Source organism: Phocoena phocoena, chromosome 20 (genome assembly GCF_963924675.1).
Source record: "Phocoena phocoena chromosome 20, mPhoPho1.1, whole genome shotgun sequence".
Classification (NCBI taxonomy): Eukaryota; Metazoa; Chordata; class Mammalia; order Artiodactyla; family Phocoenidae; genus Phocoena; species Phocoena phocoena.
The window spans coordinates 14,361,970-14,383,144 of record NC_089238.1 but is presented as its reverse complement, the minus strand read 5'-3'; the positions used below and the strand labels follow the sequence as shown (position 1 = coordinate 14,383,144).

The 21,175-nt window shown below is 36.5% G+C and overlaps 1 protein-coding gene across 1 annotated transcript; it reads left to right on the top strand.

Annotated features, from left to right (window-relative positions):
* The first annotated feature begins 520 nt into the window (after window positions 1-520).
* Window positions 521-19,010, top strand: ZNF570 (zinc finger protein 570). The gene is made up of 4 exons (XM_065899425.1): window positions 521-598; window positions 4,529-4,655; window positions 4,980-5,075; window positions 17,554-19,010. The coding sequence occupies exons 1-4, from the start codon at window positions 566-568 to the stop codon at window positions 18,906-18,908; spliced, it is 1,611 nt and encodes a 536-aa protein (XP_065755497.1). The 5' UTR covers window positions 521-565; the 3' UTR covers window positions 18,909-19,010.
* The last annotated feature ends 2,165 nt before the right edge of the window (window positions 19,011-21,175 follow it).

The window sequence follows — 21,175 nt, the reverse complement described above, 5'->3', positions numbered from 1 at the left end:
CGCTGTGATCTGTGTAAGATGGTGGTTGGCGCTGTAGTTTTTAAGAATCTGTGAGTGTGTGTATGTTGTGTTTTGTTTTTTTTTTTTTTGCGGGGGGGGCGCTGAGTGAGACTCTGTGCCACCAGTATCTATTAAAGCTAACCAGGTGATGCCAGTGTGCCACCAAGTTTCAGAACCACTGACCTACTGGAGAGGAGAAGGAAAGTGGAATCAGGAAGACCTTTATCTGATCTCGGTGCTGTTATTTATTAGCTGTGTGTCTTTATGCAAATGATTACATCACTTGGAGTTTTTATTTGTAAAATCTAGAAAATCTCTTGTTAAAATAATAAATTAGGAAGTGATTTAGGCACAGGTTAAATTGCATGCAAGAAGATTCCTAGGTCTCCATTCTGCCTTCTCTCTATTGGAGGGAAGGGTGCAACAGAGGAAAGAGAAGCAGAAAAATTCTAAGCTAGTGATTCTGGATGCTTCAAGGAAAGCCTAGTTTCTCATGTTCTCTTACCCATCTCACTCATCTAAGGACACTGCCATTTCCCAAGAGAAGAGTCAAGGGGAGGAAAGAATGGCTGTTGGACTTCTTAAAGCCATGTACCAGGTGAGCTGGTGTTTTCTCTTTCCTGAAATATTTTCCTGCTTTTCAAAACAAGCAGACATTAATTTTCCTTCTGCTGAAACTTTTCTGGGTGACCAATCATGTCACTTCTTAAAACCCTCCAATGGATTCCCACCTGATTCTGGATAAATGTTGAAGTCCTTGCCTTGGCTTGCAAGGCCCTACATAAACTCATCCCTGGCTAACCCTCTGACCTCATCTAATTTTTCCCACTCTGTATTTCACTCACTTGGTTCCAGCCACACTAGCTTCCTTGTAGTGATCTGAGTACATTCTTAACTCATGGCCTTGCACTTACTGTTCCCTCTGCCTAGAATGCTGTTCCCCCAGATACAGACCAACTTCTTCATTCTGGTCTCTGTCCAAATGTTCATTCATTCAACAAATTTTTGCTAAGCACATATTAACTAAGAGGGCTTAATCCTAGTCTTCTTTTCTGCTCTGTCTACACTCCTTTGTTGATCTCACTGTTTCACAGCTTTAAATACCATCTATATGCCAACAGCTACCAAATTGTATACAGCCCAGAAATCCAGACTCATATATCCAACTGCCTACTCTGCATCTTCATTTCGTTGTGGAATGGATACCTCAAATTTAGATGTCTCAAACTGAGTGAAATGAGCCATTGGAAGTTTGGGAGCATAGGAGTGGCATGATCTGATTCCCATTTAATAGGATCACTCTGGCTGCTATTGAAAATAAACTGAATGGGACAAGGATAGAAACAGGAAAATCAATTAGAAAACTCTTACATACTTCCCCATCTAAGATGTTCAAGCTAAAAGTCTTCCATTAGGAAATTTTGTTTGTCCTGCCTTCAAAATATATCCAAAATCTGACCACTTATTACTACCACCAGTTTCCATTCTGGTATAAACCAATATCTCTCACCTGGATTATTGCTATGCTCTTCTAACTTGTCCGTCTACTTCCACCCTGTCTTTAGTCTATCCCCAACAGAGCAGCCAAAGTGATCCTGTTACGTATGTCATATTATGTCATTCCTCTTCATTTCAGGGAGAGAAACAATGGAAAGTATAGACAACTCTTTAAAACAGTTTAGCTGTAAGGGAAGAAGAGAAATGAGTGGTAACTGAAGGAGAAACTGTAGTCAACAAGGTTTTTTAAAGATGGGTATATGTCTGTGGGCTGATGTTAAAGATTCAATAGAAAGGGAAATTGAAGATGAAGAGGAGAGAGGAGGGAATTGCTGGAACACTGCTTGCGAAGCTGAGAGCAGCTGAGGTCTAGGATACAAGTGGAGGGGTTTGGCCTTTGCTAGGAAAGTGGGCTGTTCATTTATAGTAATAGGATCAAGTTAGAGTTTATGGGCCAGATGCAGGTAGATGTGTAGATGTTGTGGGAATTTGTGGATAGTCTCTTAAAATGGCTTTTGTTTTTTCAGTGAGACAAAGCAAGATCCTTAGCTGAGAGAAAGGATGGGGGGGGAGGTATTGAAGATTGAGGAGAGAGAAGAAAGTATCAAATGGTCATTTAGGAGGGTGGGGGAAATGAATGGACTAGAGAAATGTATCATGTATGTAGGTAGAAATGTATCATTTTGGCCCCCTGGAAGTTAGTGATCATGAATTTAAAGTGAGACCAATTAGCATGATTTCTCTAGCAAAGTTCAGCTGTGCAGCTTCCAGAAACAGAGTATGCTGAGTGATGGCTGTGGTTTAACCAGGTGAGTATAGTTAAGTGAGAGGGAGCCGGGCAGTTGAGGGTATATGTGTGGGGGTGATTGTAACAAATGGTTGTTCTAGGAAGTGAGGGTATGTGGGAGTGAAGAACAGTGAAAACATGGTGAGATCAATGATTTGTAGGTTCTAGTGTGGTGGAAGAATTATCCTAATTGGGGTACCAGAGGGAAAAAACTGGAATATAGGAGGTGGAAGTGAGAGTGGGAGAGTTGAGATTATGGAGGGTTTTGTACTTATTGGTAACGACAAGGTCTAGGGCATGATCGTGAAGTGAGCGACTGTAGAAGTGTGGAAGACAGGCTTATTGGAGAAGATGGGGTCAGAGAACTGAGAGGCCAGGCTGTTGGAAGGGTTATTTATATGGATATTGAAACATATGGGTACTCCCATATGTTTAATGTGAGTACCATTGGAGAGAGTAACAGTGAGTTAGATGCTGAAGTGTTCAAGTAATGACAGAGAATTTGCATCTACGAGGAATTGGTAGATAATGGAAACAAGAAGTGATAGTGACATAGCCTGATTTCATGAGGTTGAAAACTAGGTATATATTAGGAAAGAGGGTGGGGCAATGGTATGGAAACAAGTGTAAGGAGCACAGAGGTCACCTACCTCACCTCCATGTGCTGTGTAGAAGGGATTTGAGAAATAAGACAGTCACCACATGACAGGGCTTCAGGGAAAGTTGTCTTCTCCGTTGGGAATCATGTTTCTGTAAGGCAAAAACGTTAAGGGAACTGTTGACTTTCTTTAGACTGGTTTGATTATAATTATGAATGGATTTTGAAACCAAGTATTTGGTTAGAGTTCAAATATTTTAAGAGGTTCTTTGTTAGAGGTCAAATATTTTAAGGTTAGAGTTTAAGCTCCTTATGTTGACATTGTAATTATTTTCATTGACTGTATAAATTAAAGACTCAGTGAAAAAATGTGTATGTTGTATATAAAAAATTTATACATTTATTATACATATTTATGTAAGCTAAGGGAAACATTTTTGGAAGCATGTATACCACATGAAACAAACTCTTAACAGGAGTGTTTCTGCAGTATAGGGCAGAGAGAGAGAAATTCACAAACTACTTCATATAATTAAATAAGAAGAAAAGTTAACTGTGTGTTGAAAAAACACTTTAAGAATTTTTATTTTGTAGAGACAGTTTTTTAAACTATGACAAAATTGTATCAAATGCCCAATTAAAAATCTTGCTTTGACAGATTCACCTCTTCTAATTTTGTAAGAAAAGAAAACAATTTACGAGTGTATATGTGTGTGTGTGTGTATCCGTCCCCACACACAAACACATAATGTATGTTAGTTTTCATCAGGTGGTCACATTATAGAAACCTGGAATCCAGCTGAATCATAACATAGCTCCAAGTTTTTAAGAACTTTACTCAGCCCCTATAAGCAAAAACAGTATTATGGGGCTTCCCTGGTGGCGCAGTTGTTGCGAGTCCGCCTGCCGATGCAGGGGACGCGGGTTCGTGCCCCGGTCAGGGAAGATCCCACATGCTGTGGAGCGGCTGGGCCCGTGAGCCATGGCCACTGAGCCTGCGTGTCCGGAGCCTGTGCTCCGCCATGGGAGAGGCCACGATAGTGAGAGGCCCGCGTGCCGCAAAAAAAAAAAAACAGTATTATGAGTGGAACACTCATTTCTTTACACAAAATTTTAAGTACTCTCTATAAAAGTATTTGAATTTTAATGGCATTGATCATTTGCTTGATCTAGAACAGTTTTCAGAGCTACAGCAAGCACTTTATGGTCTCATTTTTGATCCTCTTATAGCTTCTTGAACTTTGCAAAGCATTCATTCATTAATTCAGTTTATTCAGCAAGTATTTGAATGCCTCATGTGTGCCAGATACTGTTCTATAACTGGTATATAGCAGTGACCAAAACAAAAATATACTCTGCCCTCATGGACTTTACATTTTAATGGAGGTGGGGAGCAGACAATAAATAACAAAATAAGTACCATGTAGAAAAATAAGGAGGGTTAGGGGAATAGGCAACTTGGGTAAGAGCATTGCTTTTGTTATATACAGAATGATCTGAGAAGTACAAAAGCCCTGAGGGGGAACATTCTTGACATATTTGAGAATGTAATATATGGGAGAGCCCTGTGTGCCTGGGGCAGAATGAATGAGGTGAGTATGGGAAAAGATGAGGTTGTTTCACTTCATTTATTTATTTCATTTCAGGAGTTGGTGACCTTCAGAGATGTGGCTGTAGACTTCTCCCAAGAGGAGTGGGATTGTCTGAATTCTTCTCAGAGGCATCTGTACAGTAATGTGATGTTGGAGAACTACAGGATCTTGGTATCACTGGGTAATAATATCTTCTTGTAAAATTGAGCTTATACTCATAAGGGGCACTTTGCTACCACCATTGTTGTGAATTTTTGGATAGCATCTGTAGTGCTTGGCTGAAAGTCTGCTGCCTGTGCCAAAGTAACGGGTTAAGTGGAGTTGGCAGTGAACAGGTCTATTATTAATCTGTGTTGGAAGCTTCAACTTCCCTGTCCTTTGAATACATGTCCTTATCACAGTTTTCTCTGGCTTACTGCAAGCTCCCTCTTCCCTGATGATCAAAGAATTGGATGTGAGTTCTGGGATATCTACAGCATGACCAAATTCTGTTTCTTATATGCAGGACTTTGCTTTTCTAAACCAAGTGTGATATTATTGTTGGAACAAGGGAAGGAGCCCTGGATGGTAAAGAGAGAGCTGACAAAAGACTTGTGCTCAGGTGAGTGAAGAGGAATAGGCAGGCAAAAACCTTTGCAGGTGACAGCCCAGCGTGACTCAAAGGTATCACACCTCTTCACTCTTCTTTGTTGTTGGCATGTTCCTCTCAAATGTCCTAGGTCTTAGTAGAAGCTTGAGTCCTTTTAGTGTGTTCTCCCAAAGTTGATATTCTAAACTGTCTCTCCTTTCACATTTTGCCCCCTCTTATCTATTCTGAGTCCCCTTCCTTCCCAGTCTCATAAACCTCTTCCAGTCTTTAAAAAATCTTTTCCTAATCTGATGAACTTTTGATGAACTACACACAGCTGTAACTGAAGTAACAAGTTCAAATCCTAACACTTACATGCAGTGGAACTTTGGGCAAGTTACTTAACCTCTCTGTGCCTTTGTTTTGTCATCTATAAAATGGGATAATATTTTTAAGGTGCTTTCAACAGTTCCTATCTCATATTATGAGCTCAAAAGCTGTTAGCTGCTAGTATTATAATAGTAGTAGTTTATCTCTAAATGCCTCATTTTTCTCTTAATGGTCAGTTCATTCATTCCTTTAATCAACATTTATTGAATTTGTACTTTAAACAGAGTACTTGCAAGATGCTAGGGTATTATACATTTATGTAAATAAATAGTTGATAGGCTTGTAGCAGTGATAAAATATGGCTGAAAATGGCACACATGAAAAGAAAGCTGACATGAAGGAAGCTCAGAGAGAGGTGAGAGAGGAGTCTGCTTAGTTGGGAAGATGGTCTTTAACAAAAACACAGGTCAGGGACTTCCCTGATGGTCCAGTGGTTAAGACTCCTCGCTTCCACTGCAGGGGGCATGGGTTTGATCCCTGGTCAGGGAACTAAGATCCTGCATGTGGTGTGGTGTGGCCAAAAAAAAAAAAGGTCAAAAGCTAGAAAACATTTGAGGGAGAAGAGATTAAGAGGTTAGCTTTGTGGTGTAGGAAGGATTTTCAGATAGGCATAGGAAGCATTAAGGTGAAATGAAGGACTTAAAGTTCAGAAGAAAATTAGGGTCATTGTAAACATCTCTGTCAACACTACTCTCCAACCCATCCCCACCCCTTCCACTACCTCTCCCCAGTCTTTTATGTTCATGTTCAGTTTTCTAAGGAAAAATTTTGGTATGGAACTGTAGTATCAAAGAATACATGGCTAAATTTTATTTATTAATTATTATTATTAAATAAATCATACACACATAAATATATTAGACTAAATATGTAGTTTAGGTAATAATATAACAAAAAATGTACCTGCTTCTTAACTTAGGATATAGAAGGTTGTCAGTGCCATTTTAGGCCCTCAAGGGCCCCTGCCTAGTGATATATCACTCCCTACTCTTGGACCATCTCTACCACTCACTAGGGTAACCATTATCCTACAATTTTGCTTATCATTTCTTGACTTTTCTTTATTGTTGGTGCCATATAGCGCTAAACAAAATACTTATATTTGCATGTTTTCAATTTTTTATATATGGAAATATATTGGAAATATAGTATACAGATAATTCTTTTTTCAACTCAAAATTATATTCCTGAGATTCATCCATATTGATTTTAGTGACTATTTTTTATTGAATTTTTTTTTCCTGTTGAAATATAATGTATTCCTCTGTGAAAAATCACAATTTATGCATTGAAGGGCATTTGAGTTGTTTCAGTTTAATGTTATTATAAGTGTTACTGCTATGAACCTTATTATACATGACTGATGGTGTACATATGCTGGAGTTCATGTAGAGAATATAGCCAGGAATTTACTGCATAATGCTATTTTACTTTCCAGATTACTTGTACTAATTTACATTTCTAACAGCTAACAGCTGTGTGTAAGAGTACTCATTGCTCCACATTCAGAATTGACAAATTTTTTGCAATTTTGACGGGTATGAAATATTATCTCCTTATACTTGTCATCTGAATTTCCTTGACTGCTAAAAAAATTTGGCATCTTTTTATATATATAAATGGCCATTTTGATTTCCTTTTCTGTGAAGTGCCTGTTCAAGTCTTCTGTTCAGTTTGGGGAATATATATATTTTTTATGCAGTATAGTTGATTCACAATATCATATTAGTTTCAGGTGTACAACATAGTGATTTGATATTTTTATAGACTATACTCTATTTAAAGTTATAAAATATTGGCTATATTCCCTGTGCTATACAATATATCCTTGTTGCTTATTTATTTTTTGCTGTGCCATGTGGCTTGTGGGAGCTTAGTTCCCTGACCAGGGATCGAACCCAGGCCCACTGCAGTGAAAGCACCAAGTCTTAGCCACTGGGCCACCAGAGAATTCCCACTTATTTATTTTATACATAGTAGTTTGTACCTCTTAACCCCCTACCACTATCCTGTCCCTCCCCCATACCTTCTTTGTACTGGTAACCGCTAGCTCATTCTCTGTATCTGTGAGTCTGTTTCTGTTTTATTATGTTCATTTGTTTGTTTTATTTTTTAGATTCCACATGTAAGTGATAATATACAGTATTTGTCTTTCTCTGTATGACTTATCACTAAGCCTAATACCCACAAATGGCAAAATTTCATTCTTTTTTTATGACTGAGTAGTATTCTATTATATATATTCACATACATACATATATATATATAGGTATATATGTCACATCTTTATCCATTCGTCTGTTAATGGACACTTAGATTGCTTCCGTATCTTGGCTGTTGTAAATAATGCTGCTATGAACATTGGGGTGCATGTATCTTTTTGAATTAGTGTTTTTGTTTTCTTCGGATATGTACCCAGGAGTGGAATTGCTGGATCATATGGTAGTTCTATTTTTAGTTTTCTGAGGAACCTCTGTACTGTTTTCCATAGTGGCTGTACCAATTTACATTCCCACCAACAGTGCAAGAGGGTTCCCCTTTCTTCACATTGTTATTTGTGGTCTTTTTAATGATAGCCATTGTGAAATGTATGAGATGATATCTCGTGGTTTTGATTTGTGTAGCTTATGTTTTTGATTTTGATATTTTGTTTTAAGAAACCTTTCTATATTCTGAAGTCATATGGGTGTTCTCAAATTGTCTTCTAAAGATTTTCCTTTTACATTTAGGGCCATAATCCAATTGAAATTGTTTTTTGAGATTGAAGTATTTAATTTCTAAAATCAAATGTCTCAGACATTTACTGAAGAAATGAACTCTCTTTGCTTATTGTTCTGAATGTTACCTCTTAATATATCAGGTTATAGTATATATATGGGTCTGATTTTGAGCTCTGTTCCATTCCATTGATCTATTTTTTCTTACGCCAGTACCACACTATCTTAAATATTTTAATGTGATACTTCAATATCTGTTAGGGTAAGTCCCTATACCTTGTTTATGTTCTTCAGAATTTCTTGTTTGCCCTTTGGCCATCTAACTAAATTTAGGTCAATTTCCACTAGAAAACAACAAAAAGCTATTGGCTTTTGGTCCAAATTTTATTCTATATATCAATTTTGGAATTTGTTTTTATTTGTGAACATAGTTTATCTCTCCATTTACTTAGGTCTTTAAATTTCCTTCAAATGTGTTTTATAATTTTCTCCATAAAGGCCATGCACATCTTCTATTAGATTAATTCCTAGGCATTTTAGTTTTGTTCCTGTGTTAAATGTTGTTTGTGTTTTCAATTTGTTGCTCATACATAGAAATAAAGTTAACTTTTGTACTTTGACCTTATATCCAGCAACGTTGCCAAGCTCTCCCATTAATACTAGTAATTTTTAGATTTCCTTGGATTTTTCTGTGGGCAGGCATGTCTGTGAATAATGGCAGTTCCTTTATTTTAATTTCTTATACCCTTAATTTCTTTTTTCTGTTACCCTGTCTTAGATCACCAATATGGTATCAACCAAGGTAGTGATAGCAGGCATTTTTATCAACTTCTGGTCTCAATGAAAGTGCTTTAATATTTTGTAATTAATAATTCTGATGTTTAGGGCTTCCCTGGTGGCGCAGTGGTTGAGAGTCCGCCTGCCGATGCAGGGGACATGGATTCGTGCCCCGGTCCGGGAGGATCCCACATGCCGCGGAGCGGCTGGGCCCGTGAGCCATGGCTGCTGGGCCTGCGCGTCCGGAGCCTGTGCTCCGCAATGGGAGAGGCCACAACAGTGAGAGGCCCGCGTACAGCAAAAAAAAAAAAAAAAAAAAAAAAAAAAATTCTGATGTTTAAATGTTTCTGGTAGATACCCTTTCATTACTGTTTGCTAGAGTTTTGTTTGTGTAAAGCTTTTGAGTTTTAATGTTTTTCTGTAACTGTAGATGATTAGATGATTTTTACTTTTTCATCTGTTTATGTAGTGAATTACATATTTAATGTTGAACCAATCTTGTATTCCTGAGACAAACCCATCTTCATCTTTTCCATTCATAGCTAGCTGCTATTTGCCAATATTTTGTTTAGTTATTTTGCATCTATGTTTGTCAGTGAGGTTGGCCTTCAGTTTTTCCCTTCATGTACTCTTCTTGTCAGATTTTGGAATCAGGATTGTCCTAGTTTCATAAAATCTGTTGGTGAGTATTCCTCTTTTTCTTCCTTAGAAGAATTTGGGTAAAATTTTACAAATTTGTCTTTTGAATGTTTGGTAGAACTTTGTTCATCTTGGCCTGAGATTTTTTGTGTGTGAAAAGAATTTAAACTAATAATTCAATTTCTGTTATAAGATTTTGTGTTTTTTATTCTTATAGTCATGGAGTTATGGTTTTTTTCTAAAAATTTATAATTCTCATGTAAGTTTTCAAATTTATTAGATAAAATTATTCATTATTTTCTCTTATCGGAAGTTGGTAGTATATGTAAATATGACCTCTTTTTCCTTCTAAAAAGGGAGAAACATCTTTCAACTTATTAATGTTTTCAGACATTTTTTACTTCACTGATCCTCTCTAATTTATCTTTAAATTTTTTTCATGTATTTCTCCTCTACTATTTTATTCCTCCTATATTTTTTATGCTATTTTCTCTCTTTCTCTTTTTTGCTGGCTTTTAAACTTAGATAATTCAGTGTTTTTGAGGCTTTCTCTTTTCTATTATAAGCATTTAAGACTATATTAGGAATATAGTTCACATATTTTGATATGTAGCATTTTTGTTATCATTGTATATCTTAACATTTTCTAATTTCTATTGATTTTTTTTCTTGACTATGAATTATTTGGAAGTTTTAAGTTGCAAATTGAAGGTTTTTGTTTGGTTTAACTACATTGTGATTGGAGGATACGGTCTAGTTAACATGCATTCTCTGAAATACTTTGAAACCTCTTTTACATCTTAGGGGTTAATTTTGGTAAATATACTGTGTTCTGGAGAATGTCTGTGTGCTGCTTGTGGAGTACAGCATTTTATATATGTTCATTGGATTAAGCTCATTAATTGTGCTGGTCAACTCTTCTGTGTCTTTATGGATTTTAAAAAAATCTCTTTGAGCAGTATTTTGAAAGTATTTTATAAGGTGATACGTTTGGGGGATTATCTTTCTGGTGAATTCTTATTATTATTGTTACTCTTTAAATCTAGTGATGATTCTTCCCTTAACTATTTAGCTTAATATTAATATAACTATATTAGCCTTCTTTGTTAATATTTCCTTAGTTTAGTTTTTCCCACCCCTTTACTCTCTTACTTTCTATGTGTTCTTTTTGTGAACAGTATATAGCTAAACATTTTTTTGTCCAGTCTGATAATCTAATTGTGTTCTTGTTGAGTTTTAGGAGTTCTCTATGTACTCTGGATATTAACCCCTTTTCAGATACATGATTTGTAAATATTTTCTCCCATTCCATCCATGGGTTGCCTTTTCACTCTGTTGATTATGTCCTTTGATGCACAGAAGTCTTTAATTTTCATGAACTCCAATTTGTCTGCTTTTTTCTTGCCTGTGCTTTTGGTATCATAACCAAGAAATCATTGCCTATTATAATGTCATGAAGATTTTTCCCTATGTTTCCCTCTAAGATTATTTTAGTGTTAAGTTTTAGGTTTAAGTTTTTGATCCATTTGGGGTTAATTTTTGTATATGGTGTAACAACTTCTTTGTTTTGCATGTGGATATTTAATTTTTCCAGCGCCATTTATTGAAAAGCCTGTCCTTTCTCCATGGAATGGTCTTGGCATGCTTGTGAAAAGTCATTTGACCATATATGTGAGGGTTTATTTCTGAGCTCTCTGTTTTCTATTCCATCAGTATATCTATCTTTATGTCACACCACACTGTTTTGAGTACTGTAGCTTTGTAATAAGTTTTGAAACCAGGAAGTGTGAAACCTCCAACTTTCTTCTTCCTTTTCAAGATTCTTTTGACTATTCAGGGTCCATTGAGATTACATATGAATTTTTGGATCAATTTTTCTATTTCTGGAAAAAGCATTGGGATTTTGATAGGTATTACATTGAATCTCTAGATAGTTTTGCGTAGTTTGGACATCTTAACTTCTAATTAACTTCTGGATATTAACCCCTTCTAATTAAATTCTAATTAACTTCTAATCTATGAACACAGAATGTCTTCATTTATTTTATTTTTTTAATTATGTTTTATTTTCGGTACATGGGCCTCTCACTGCTGTGGCCTCTTCTGTTGCGGAGCACAGGCTCTGGATGTGCAGGCCCAGCAGCCATGGCCCACAGGCCCAGCCACTCTGCGGCACATGGGATCCTCCCAGACCGGGCCACGAACCCACATCCCCTGCATCAGCAGGTGGACTCTCAACCACTGCGCCACCAGGGAAGCCCCTCTTCATTTATTTATATCTTTAATTTCTTTCAGTAATGTTTTGTAATTTTCATTGTAGAAGTCTTTCACATTCTTAATTCCTAAATATTTTATTCTTTATTGATGCTATTGTAAATGGAGTTGTTTTCTTAATTTTCTTTTCAGATTGTTCATTGTTAGTGTATAGAAAGGCAACTGATTTGTGTGTGTTGACTTTGTATTCTTCTACTGTGCTGAATTTGTTAGTTATAACAGGTGTTTGTTTTTCTTTTGTGGAGTGTTTAGGATTTCTACATGTAAGATCATGTTGTCTACAAACAGAAACAATTTTATTTCTTCCTTTCTAATTTGGATGTTTTTTATTTGTTTTTCTTGCCTGATTGCTCTGGCTAGAATCATTTCTGACTTTAGTTGAATTGCTCTTTTTTCTTAGTCTTATTAAAGGTTCATCAGTTTTGTCAATCTTATTGAAAAAACAACTCTTGGTTTAGTTGATTCTATTGCTTTTTAAATTCTCTATCTGGTTTATCTCTGCTTAAATCTTTATTATCTTCTTCTTTCTTCTAGATTTGGCTTAGTTTGCTCTTTTTCTAGTTTGTTAATATTTTTGATTTGAGATCTTTCTTCTTTTGTGATGTAAACCTTCACAGCTATAAATTTCCCTCTTAGCACTGCTTCTGATGCATCCCATAAATTTTGGTATGTCATATTTTTATTTTCATTTGTTGTAAGATATTTTTAAACGCTTCTGTGATTTATTCTTTGACCCATTGGTTGTTTAAGTGTGTGTTGTTTAATTTCCACACATGTGTGGATTTTCCAATTTTTATTTTGCTATTGATTTCTAGTTTCATTCCCTTATGATTAAAAAAGATAGTTAATTTGATTTCAATCTTTTGAAATTTATTAAGACTTGTTTTATGGCTAACATATAGTTTATCCTGGATTCATGTTTATTTTCTTGATGAATGTTAGTATTTAAAAAAAATTTTTTTTTCATGATGTTTTTGTTTTTGTTTTTTTTGGCCTTGTCACACAGCTTGGGGGACCTTAGTTCCCCAACCAGGGATTGAACCCGGGCCCAACACGGTGAAAGTGCCGAGTCCTAACCACTGGACTGCCAGGAAATTCCTTAAAAAAAAAATTTTTTTTTTTCTTGCAGTGAGTTTGCCAAACTGCAGAATCTGAGAGGACAGCATTCCACAAGATTGTGCTTATTTCAAACACCAGCTGCAAGTTAGGGGATCCTCAGGGCCACCCTCATTTGTGACCCGCTGGCTACATGTTTGGGAGTGCCTACAGTCACCCTCAGGTTTAATAATTTACTAGAATGACTCACAGTACTCAGAGCAAGAGCTATATATTATCATTACAGCTTTACTGTAACAAAGACTACAAATCAGAACTAGCCAAAAGGAGAAACACCAAGGGTGAGGGCTGGGAGAGTTGCAAATGTGAAGTTTCTGTTGTCCTGAGGGCCCACCAGGCATCTCAATATTCAAAAGAATATTACCAACCAGGGAAGCTCTCGCAAGCTTCAGTGTCCAGAGTTTTTTGGTTTTGTTTCATTATGTAGGCATGATTGAGTGAATCATTACCCAACATGACTCAATCATCTCCAGCCTTCCTTCCTTTCCCAAAAGTCAGACTGATATCATGGTGGTGCAAAGCTCCAACCCTTTAATCATATGGTTCGTCTTTACAGCATGGTTAGCCTCCAGCCTGAGTCATCTATCTCATTAGCAAAAACTATCTAGGGGCTCATCATGAGTCACCTTACTAGTATTAATCATCAGGTGTAGTCCAAAGGGCTCACCATGAATAACAAAGACACTCCTTCCAGGAGTTTAGATGGCTTAGAGGTTACCTCCTGAGAAATAGGGACAAAGGTCTGCCAAATTCTTTATTGCACAGTTCTTTTAAGAAATCACAGTAGGCTCTGACTGTAATTGAACGGACATAATAGGTAAATTTAGTCAGACTTTGTGGCTTTACATTGTTGGTTCCTCATATACAAAAGCAAAGTGTGTATCTTCTCCCTTTATTCAAATTTTTTGGGGTGGTCCATTAGAATTGTAAAGCTTTTGTTCTTTTCTTACAAAGTTTATTTCTAGGGTTTTTTCCCTCTTTGTTGTTGTTGTTGTCAATGTTAAAGATATCTTCTGAGACTAATTATTTTCTTTATGCTTTCTTCTATTGCTTTTTAAAATTGATTCTAAAATTGCAAAATAATATTCTTATTTGAAAAAAGAAGTATAAATAGTACAGTAATTTCCCCCATAGCTTTTATATTCTATTCTATATTATATTCTTTTATTTATCTAATTATTCATATGTGGTGTTTTGCAAGTCCCAGTGTATACTTTGTATATAAAGAAAGATAATTCTTATTAATGGTTACTATTACTAGCTGTCTTTTTTTGCAGGGGTGGGGGCACACCACGCAGCTTGGGGTATCTTAGTTCCCTGACCAGGGATTGAACCTGTGCCCTCAGCAGTTAAAGCGTAGAGCCTTTAACCACTGGACTGCCAGGGAATCCCCTTTGTGACATTTCTTAATAATATATTCCAAACTGTGTATGTTACTGTGAAAGTGTATTTTATACTTCTTCAGTATAAATCATTGAACAAGTTGATTTTTATTATAACCTTTAATGTCATGTGGTATTAATGTTCTCAGCCCTGATTTTTTCTTGCTTACATTTGTCCTTCTTAATCTCTTTGGGTTTCTTCTCTTTTCCTTAATATCTTAATGTTGGAGTGCTCCAGGGTTCACTCCTTGCTCCTTTCTCTGCTATCTACACTCATTCTCTTAGTAATTTAGTCTCTTTAAATACCACCTATATGCTGGCAACTCCCAATTTAAAAACCTCTAGTCCAGACTTCTCTTTTTATTTCTGAATTATAGTTGATTTACAATATTATATTAGTTTCAGGTGTACAGCATAGTGATTAAAAAATTTTATAGAGGAGCTTCCCTGATGGCGCAGTGGTTATGAATCCACCTGCCAATGCAGGGAATATGGGTTTGAGCTCTGGTCCGGGAAGATGCCACATGCTACAGAGCAACTAAACCTGTGCACCACTACTACTGAGCCTGCACTCTAGAGCCCCCGAGCCACAACTACTGAAGCTCACGTGCCTAGAGCCCGTGTTCCGCAACAAGAGAAGCCACTGCAGTGAGAAGCCCACATGCTGCAATGAAGAGTAGCCCCCACTCACCACAACTAGAGAAAGCCCGCATGAAACAACAAAGACCCAACACAGCCAAAAATAAATAAATACATAAACTTTTAAAAAAATTTTATAGATATTCCATTTATATAATTATAAAATATTGGCTCTATTCCCTGTGCTGTACAATATATCCTTGTAGCTTATTTATTTTATACATAGTAGTTTGTACCTCTAAATCCTCTACCCCTATCTTTCCTCTCCCTGCTTCCCTCTCCTCACTGGTAACTACTAGTTTGTTCTCTGTATCTGTGAGTCTGTTTTGTTATATTCATTTGTTTGTTTTATTTTTTAGATTCCTCGTATAAGTGATAACATACAGTATTTGTCTTTCTCTGTCTGACTTATCACTAACCCTAATACCCTCCAGGTCCATCCATGTTGTTGCAAATGGCAAAATTTCATTTTTTATGACTGAGTAGTATTCTGTTGTATCAGTATATATATACCACATCTTTATCTATTCATCTGTTGATGGATACTTGGGTTGCTTCCATATCTTGGCTATTGTAAATAATGCTGCTCTGAACATTGGGGCGCATATATCTTTTTTATTAGTGTTTTCATTTTCTTCAGATACATAACCAGGAGTGGTATTGCTGGATCGTATGGTAGCTCTGTTTTTAGTTTTCTGAGGAACTTCTGTACTGTTTTCCACAGTGGCTGCACCAATTTATATTCCCACCAACAGTGTAGGAGGGTTCACTTTTTTCCACATCCTCACCAACATTTGTTATTTGTGGTCTTTTTGATGATAGCCATTCTGACAGGTGTGAGGTGATATCTCACTGTGGTTTTTATTTGCATTTCTCTAATGGTTAGTGATGTTGAACATCTTTTCATGTGCCTGTTGGCCATCTGTATGTCTTCTTTGGAAAAGAAGTTCTTCTGCACATTTTTTAATCGAGTTGTTTGTTTTTTTGATATTGAGTTGTATGAGCTATTTATATATTTTGGATAACAACCCCTTATCCTAGACCTCTACCTTAAACTTAGTATCATGTGTCCATCTGCCTTCTCAACATTTCCATTTCAAAGTCTAAAAGACATATTAAGTTTATGATGTTTAAATCTGAACTGTGGATCTTCTATACCTCATTACCTAAGCTTGCTGTACCCATAGCCTTTCCCATCAATGTTGATGGCTATTCCATCCTTCCATTGTTCAGACCATAAACTTTGAAGACATGCTTGTCTCATCTCTTTCTATTACATTCTATATCCAATCTGTTGGTATGTGCTCCTGGCTTTTCCTATAAAATATACCTAGAATCTGACCACCTCTGTATACCTCCACTGATATCTCTCTGGTCTGAATCATTATCATTTCTCACACTGATTGCTACAATAGTAGGTCCCCTTCCTTCTCCCCTTGCTTTCCACCTTCCAGTATTTTCATTAAATCATAACTAGATATCACTTCTGTACTCATACCACTTCAGTGGCTCTCTATCTCACTCAGAGTAAAACCAAATTTCTTAGGTGGCCTATAAAGCTTTAATAATCTGATTATCCTTTACCCCCTGACTTCATCTCCTACTACTCAGTCCTCTCCAGCCACAGTGGCCTTCTTGCTATTCCTCAAACAATCCAAACATGCTTCTACTTTTAGGCTGTTTCTTCTGCCCAGAATGTTCTTTCTTTAAATATCTAAGTAACTAACTTTTTCACTTCCTTCAAATCTTTGCTTTAATTTTTTGTTTGTTTGTTTGTTTTTGGCTGAGTTGGGTCTTCGTTGCTGCATATGGGCTTTCTCTAGTTGTGGCAAGTTGGGGCTACTCTTTGTTGCAGTGCATGGGCTACTCATTGCAGTGGCTTCTCTTGTTGTGGAGCACGGGCTCTAGGCGTGCAGGCTTCAGTATTTGTGGCATGTGGGCTCAGTAGTTGTGACGCATGGGCTTAGTTGCTCTGCGGCATGTGGGATTTTCCTGGACCAGGGATCGAACCCATGTACCCTGCATTGGCAGGTAGATTCTTAACCACTGTGCCACCAGGGAAGTCCTGCTTTAAGGTTAACTTATTAATGATTCCTACTTTGACTTCACCAACACTCCTGATCTCTCTTACCCTGCTTTTCTTTTTCTATAGCACTTAGTACCTTCTAACATACAATAAAATTTACTTATTTAGCATTTATTTTCTGTCTCCCCCAAGAACATGAGATCCATGAAGGTAAGGATCTTCATTTACTCCAATATGAAAGCATATAGAACCTTGTACCTGGTACAAGGTTCAATGAATGTTCTTGAAAGAAGTAACTGTAAAAATGGAGATTATTTCAGTTCCTGTATTATTCATACATGCATAAAATTATAACTGAGTCCAGTCACCTACATAAGTCCTTCTTGACCTGAGATTTACCTTATTGATTTTCTTATAACTCTAATCATTCCTCCTCAAGTTTCTCTATGATGTATTTTCAGTTTCTGTTCTTACACACTTCAGAACTACTTTCATAAATGTACTTTCTGGTACCTAATAGAGTAGACATTTTTTTTCTTATTATTTTTCAGACTGGGAATCTTTGTGTGAGACTGAAGAGTTAACCCCAAAGCAGGACATTTATCAAGTGCGATCATCTCAGAAAGTAATAGAAACACTTACAAGCTGTGGCCTTGAGTACTCCAGATTGAAAGAAGAATGGAAATGTGAGGGCCACTTTGAGAGGCAACCAGTGAATCAGAAGGCTTGTTTCAAGGAAAAGACAATCACTCACGAAGAAGCCCCTGTTGATGAAAGAGGACAAGAATATAACAAAACTTGGGGAAGTTTCCATCCCAGCACACTACTTCATACACAACAGATAATCCCCAAAGAGGAGAAAGTACATAAACATAACACACATAAAAGCTTTAAAAAAAAATTAATGGCTATTAAGCCCAAGAGTATCTATACAGAGAAGAAACTTTTGAAATGTAATGACTGTGGAAAAGTCTTCAGTCAGAGCTCATCCCTTACTCTTCATCAAAGAATTCATACTGGAGAGAAGCCCTATCAATGTATAGAATGTGGGAAGGCCTTCAGCCAGAGATCAAATCTTGTTCAACATCAGAGGATTCATACTGGAGAGAAACCCTATGAATGTAAGGAATGTAGGAAAGCCTTCAGTCAGAATGCACACCTAGTTCAACATCTGAGAGTTCATACTGGAGAAAAACCTTATGAATGCAAAGTGTGTAGGAAAGCCTTCAGCCAGTTTGCTTACCTTGCTCAACATCAGAGAGTTCATACTGGAGAGAAACCCTATGAATGTATTGAATGTGGGAAAGCATTTAGCAATAGATCATCTATTGCCCAACACCAGAGAGTTCATACTGGTGAGAAACCTTATGAATGTAATGTCTGTGGGAAAGCATTTAGCCTTCGTGCATACCTTACTGTACATCAGAGAATACATACTGGAGAGAGACCCTATGAATGTAAGGAATGTGGGAAGGCTTTCAGCCAGAATTCACACCTTGCTCAACATCAGAGAATTCATACTGGAGAAAAACCTTATAAGTGTCAGCAATGTAGGAAAGCATTCAGCCAGATTGCCTACCTTGCTCAACATCAGAGAGTTCATACTGGAGAGAAACCCTATGAATGTATTAAATGTGGGAAGGCTTTTAGCAATGATTCATCCCTTACTCAACATCAGAGAGTTCATACTGGAGAGAAGCCTTACGAATGTAATGTTTGTGGAAAGGCTTTTAGTTACTGTGGGTCCCTTGCCCAACATCAGAGAATCCATACTGGAGAGAGACCCTATGAATGTAAGGAATGCAAGAAAACCTTCAGACAGCATGCACACCTTGCTCATCATCAGAGAATCCATTTTGGGGAGTCACTGTCACCACCCAATCCAGTCAATCACCAAGTCCTGTAGACTATCTCAAAAATACTTCTGGAATTTATACTCTTTTCTCCATCTCTAATGTTGTCATCCTTGTCTAAGATTCATCTCACCTGGATCACTCTATAGCTTTCTAACAGGTTTTCCTGTATCAACATTTGGTCCCCTTAAATTCATTTCCCACCATGCACCCAAACTGATCTTTTTCAAGTGTAAGAATACACACATCACTGCTTCCAGTTAAAAGTTTTTTTGGCTTGCTGTTGTTCTTAAGCTAGCATCCACAGTCTTTAAAACTGTCTATGAGGAGCTTCATTATCTGGTTCTTAGATACCTTTCAGCCTTATTTTATTCCAGTCTCTCTGGGCACTAGGCACCTCCCAGGTCTAAGAGCTTAGATTCTGGAAAATCATAGCTCTACCACTACTGTAGCATTGTGTGATTTTGAGTAACTTGCTTGACTTATCTAAACCTCAGGGTTTTCTTTAATTCTTAAAATAGGGGTAATAAAGGATACTGTATTGTAGAAATGTGAGTATTAAATGAAATAGTGTCTATTGTAGATTGGTGCATATTAAGAAATTTGCATGCAGAGTATTTAACATAGTGCATCAAATATAGCAGATATTCAATTTAATAATAATAGCTAACATGCATTGAGTGCCTACTTTGCACCAGGCACTGTTCTACATACTCAACACATATTAACTCATTTAATCCTTACAGCTAAAACAAGATTCCTTAGTGGATAAAGCAGAACATCATGGGAAGCAGCAGGTCAGAACTGGGGAAACCTAAAAACTTTAGAATGTATGTGGGAGTGTTTGTACTCTAGGTGAGTAATTGATATAGCCAAGAGTAGTAGAACTATAACACAACCAGTTTTAGGAGGTTTGGATTGGAAACAATTGGATAAACTAATTAAAGAAAATGAAGATTCACTGAGAAAAATGCAGAACTTATATTTAGATCAAGAAAAGAACAGAGAGTATTGCAATTAACTCCAAAAACCCAATAAACAGAAATTTATACTGTAGCATAAAAAGACATCAGTCCCAGGTCATTGTATGGGTGAATCTAGGTGATTTCAAAAGCATTTAAACTGTTTCCTACCATAGAAAAAGTATATAAATTTTTATCAAGTGATTATAAAATTGAAACCAAAAGGGGACTGAGGGAAGAAAACTACAGTCAAATGTAGTTTGACTACATTTATATATATACACACATGCATATATATACTTTCATTCAGTGAATTTTGAGTAACTACTGTTTGCCACACACTGATTTAGACATGAGGAGATAACATGATCAATACAAAGACCATGTCCTCATGGAGTTAAAACAATAGATTTTCTAGGCCCAGAAAACGGAAGAACAATAAAATAAATTGAAGGGTATTATATAGCCTAGGCTGAAGAGACTCAAGATAACAAAGTTATCAGTTACTCCTAATTTACAACTTCACTGCAGTTCCAAGCAAAATTCCTCAATGGGCCTTTTTGCCCTTTAATTTCACAGCTTTGTTTTGAAATTCATCTATGAAGTGTGAATTCTAAAGAACAAGAAAATTATCGAATCTAATCTATTTGTAGAAATTTTGCATATGATAAAGTTGGTTTATACCAGTAGAGAAAGGATGGATTTGGGAGTAGTAAAATAATTGACAATGTATATCATGGCAGTAAGGGAAAAAAATAAAATGAACTATTTCAAAATCATCACATTAAAAAAAGCATCACAGTACCTATTACTGGGAAGATGTGGAGCAATAGGAATATTCATACAGTGCAGTTGAAAATAGTTTTTTAAAAATAATGTATCGATATCTAGTAAAGTTGAAGATGTGGATACTCTTTGACCCAGCAATTCCACACTTAAACCTCTACAGAGCCTCTCCTTATGTGTTCAGGGAGATGTACATGAAGACCCACTTCAGTGTTGTTTGTGAAAATGAAAAGTTTAGGGTAAGCAAAACAATTATTAGGGTTTAAATAAGTTAGAATTGAAATTAATGAACTAGAGATACTTTTATCAATATGGATACATCTCAGAAACTATTGAAATCGAACTAGAGGGTATTTTGTGTGATATGGTTCCACTTATTTATATAAAGTTTGAAAACATGCAAATCAACACTGTATATTTTTCATGGCTAAATACCATATGGAAATAGTGTAATAACATTTATGGAAATAATCATCAAATTGTGATGACCTCTGGGGAGGGAGAAAAATGAGATTGAGGAAAGGATGCAAAGGGAGGTATCTTTTAATCATTAATTTCTTTAAAAAACAACT

Coding starts and splice junctions, on each gene's coding strand:
- ZNF570 (XM_065899425.1), top strand. CDS start 566: ATGGCTGTTGGACTTCTTAAAGCCATGTACCAG. Junction 599..4,528: donor TTCTTAAAGCCATGTACCAG/GTGAGCTGGTGT, acceptor ATTTCATTTCAG/GAGTTGGTGACCTTCAGAGA. Junction 5,076..17,553: donor GACAAAAGACTTGTGCTCAG/GTGAGTGAAGAG, acceptor ATTATTTTTCAG/ACTGGGAATCTTTGTGTGAG.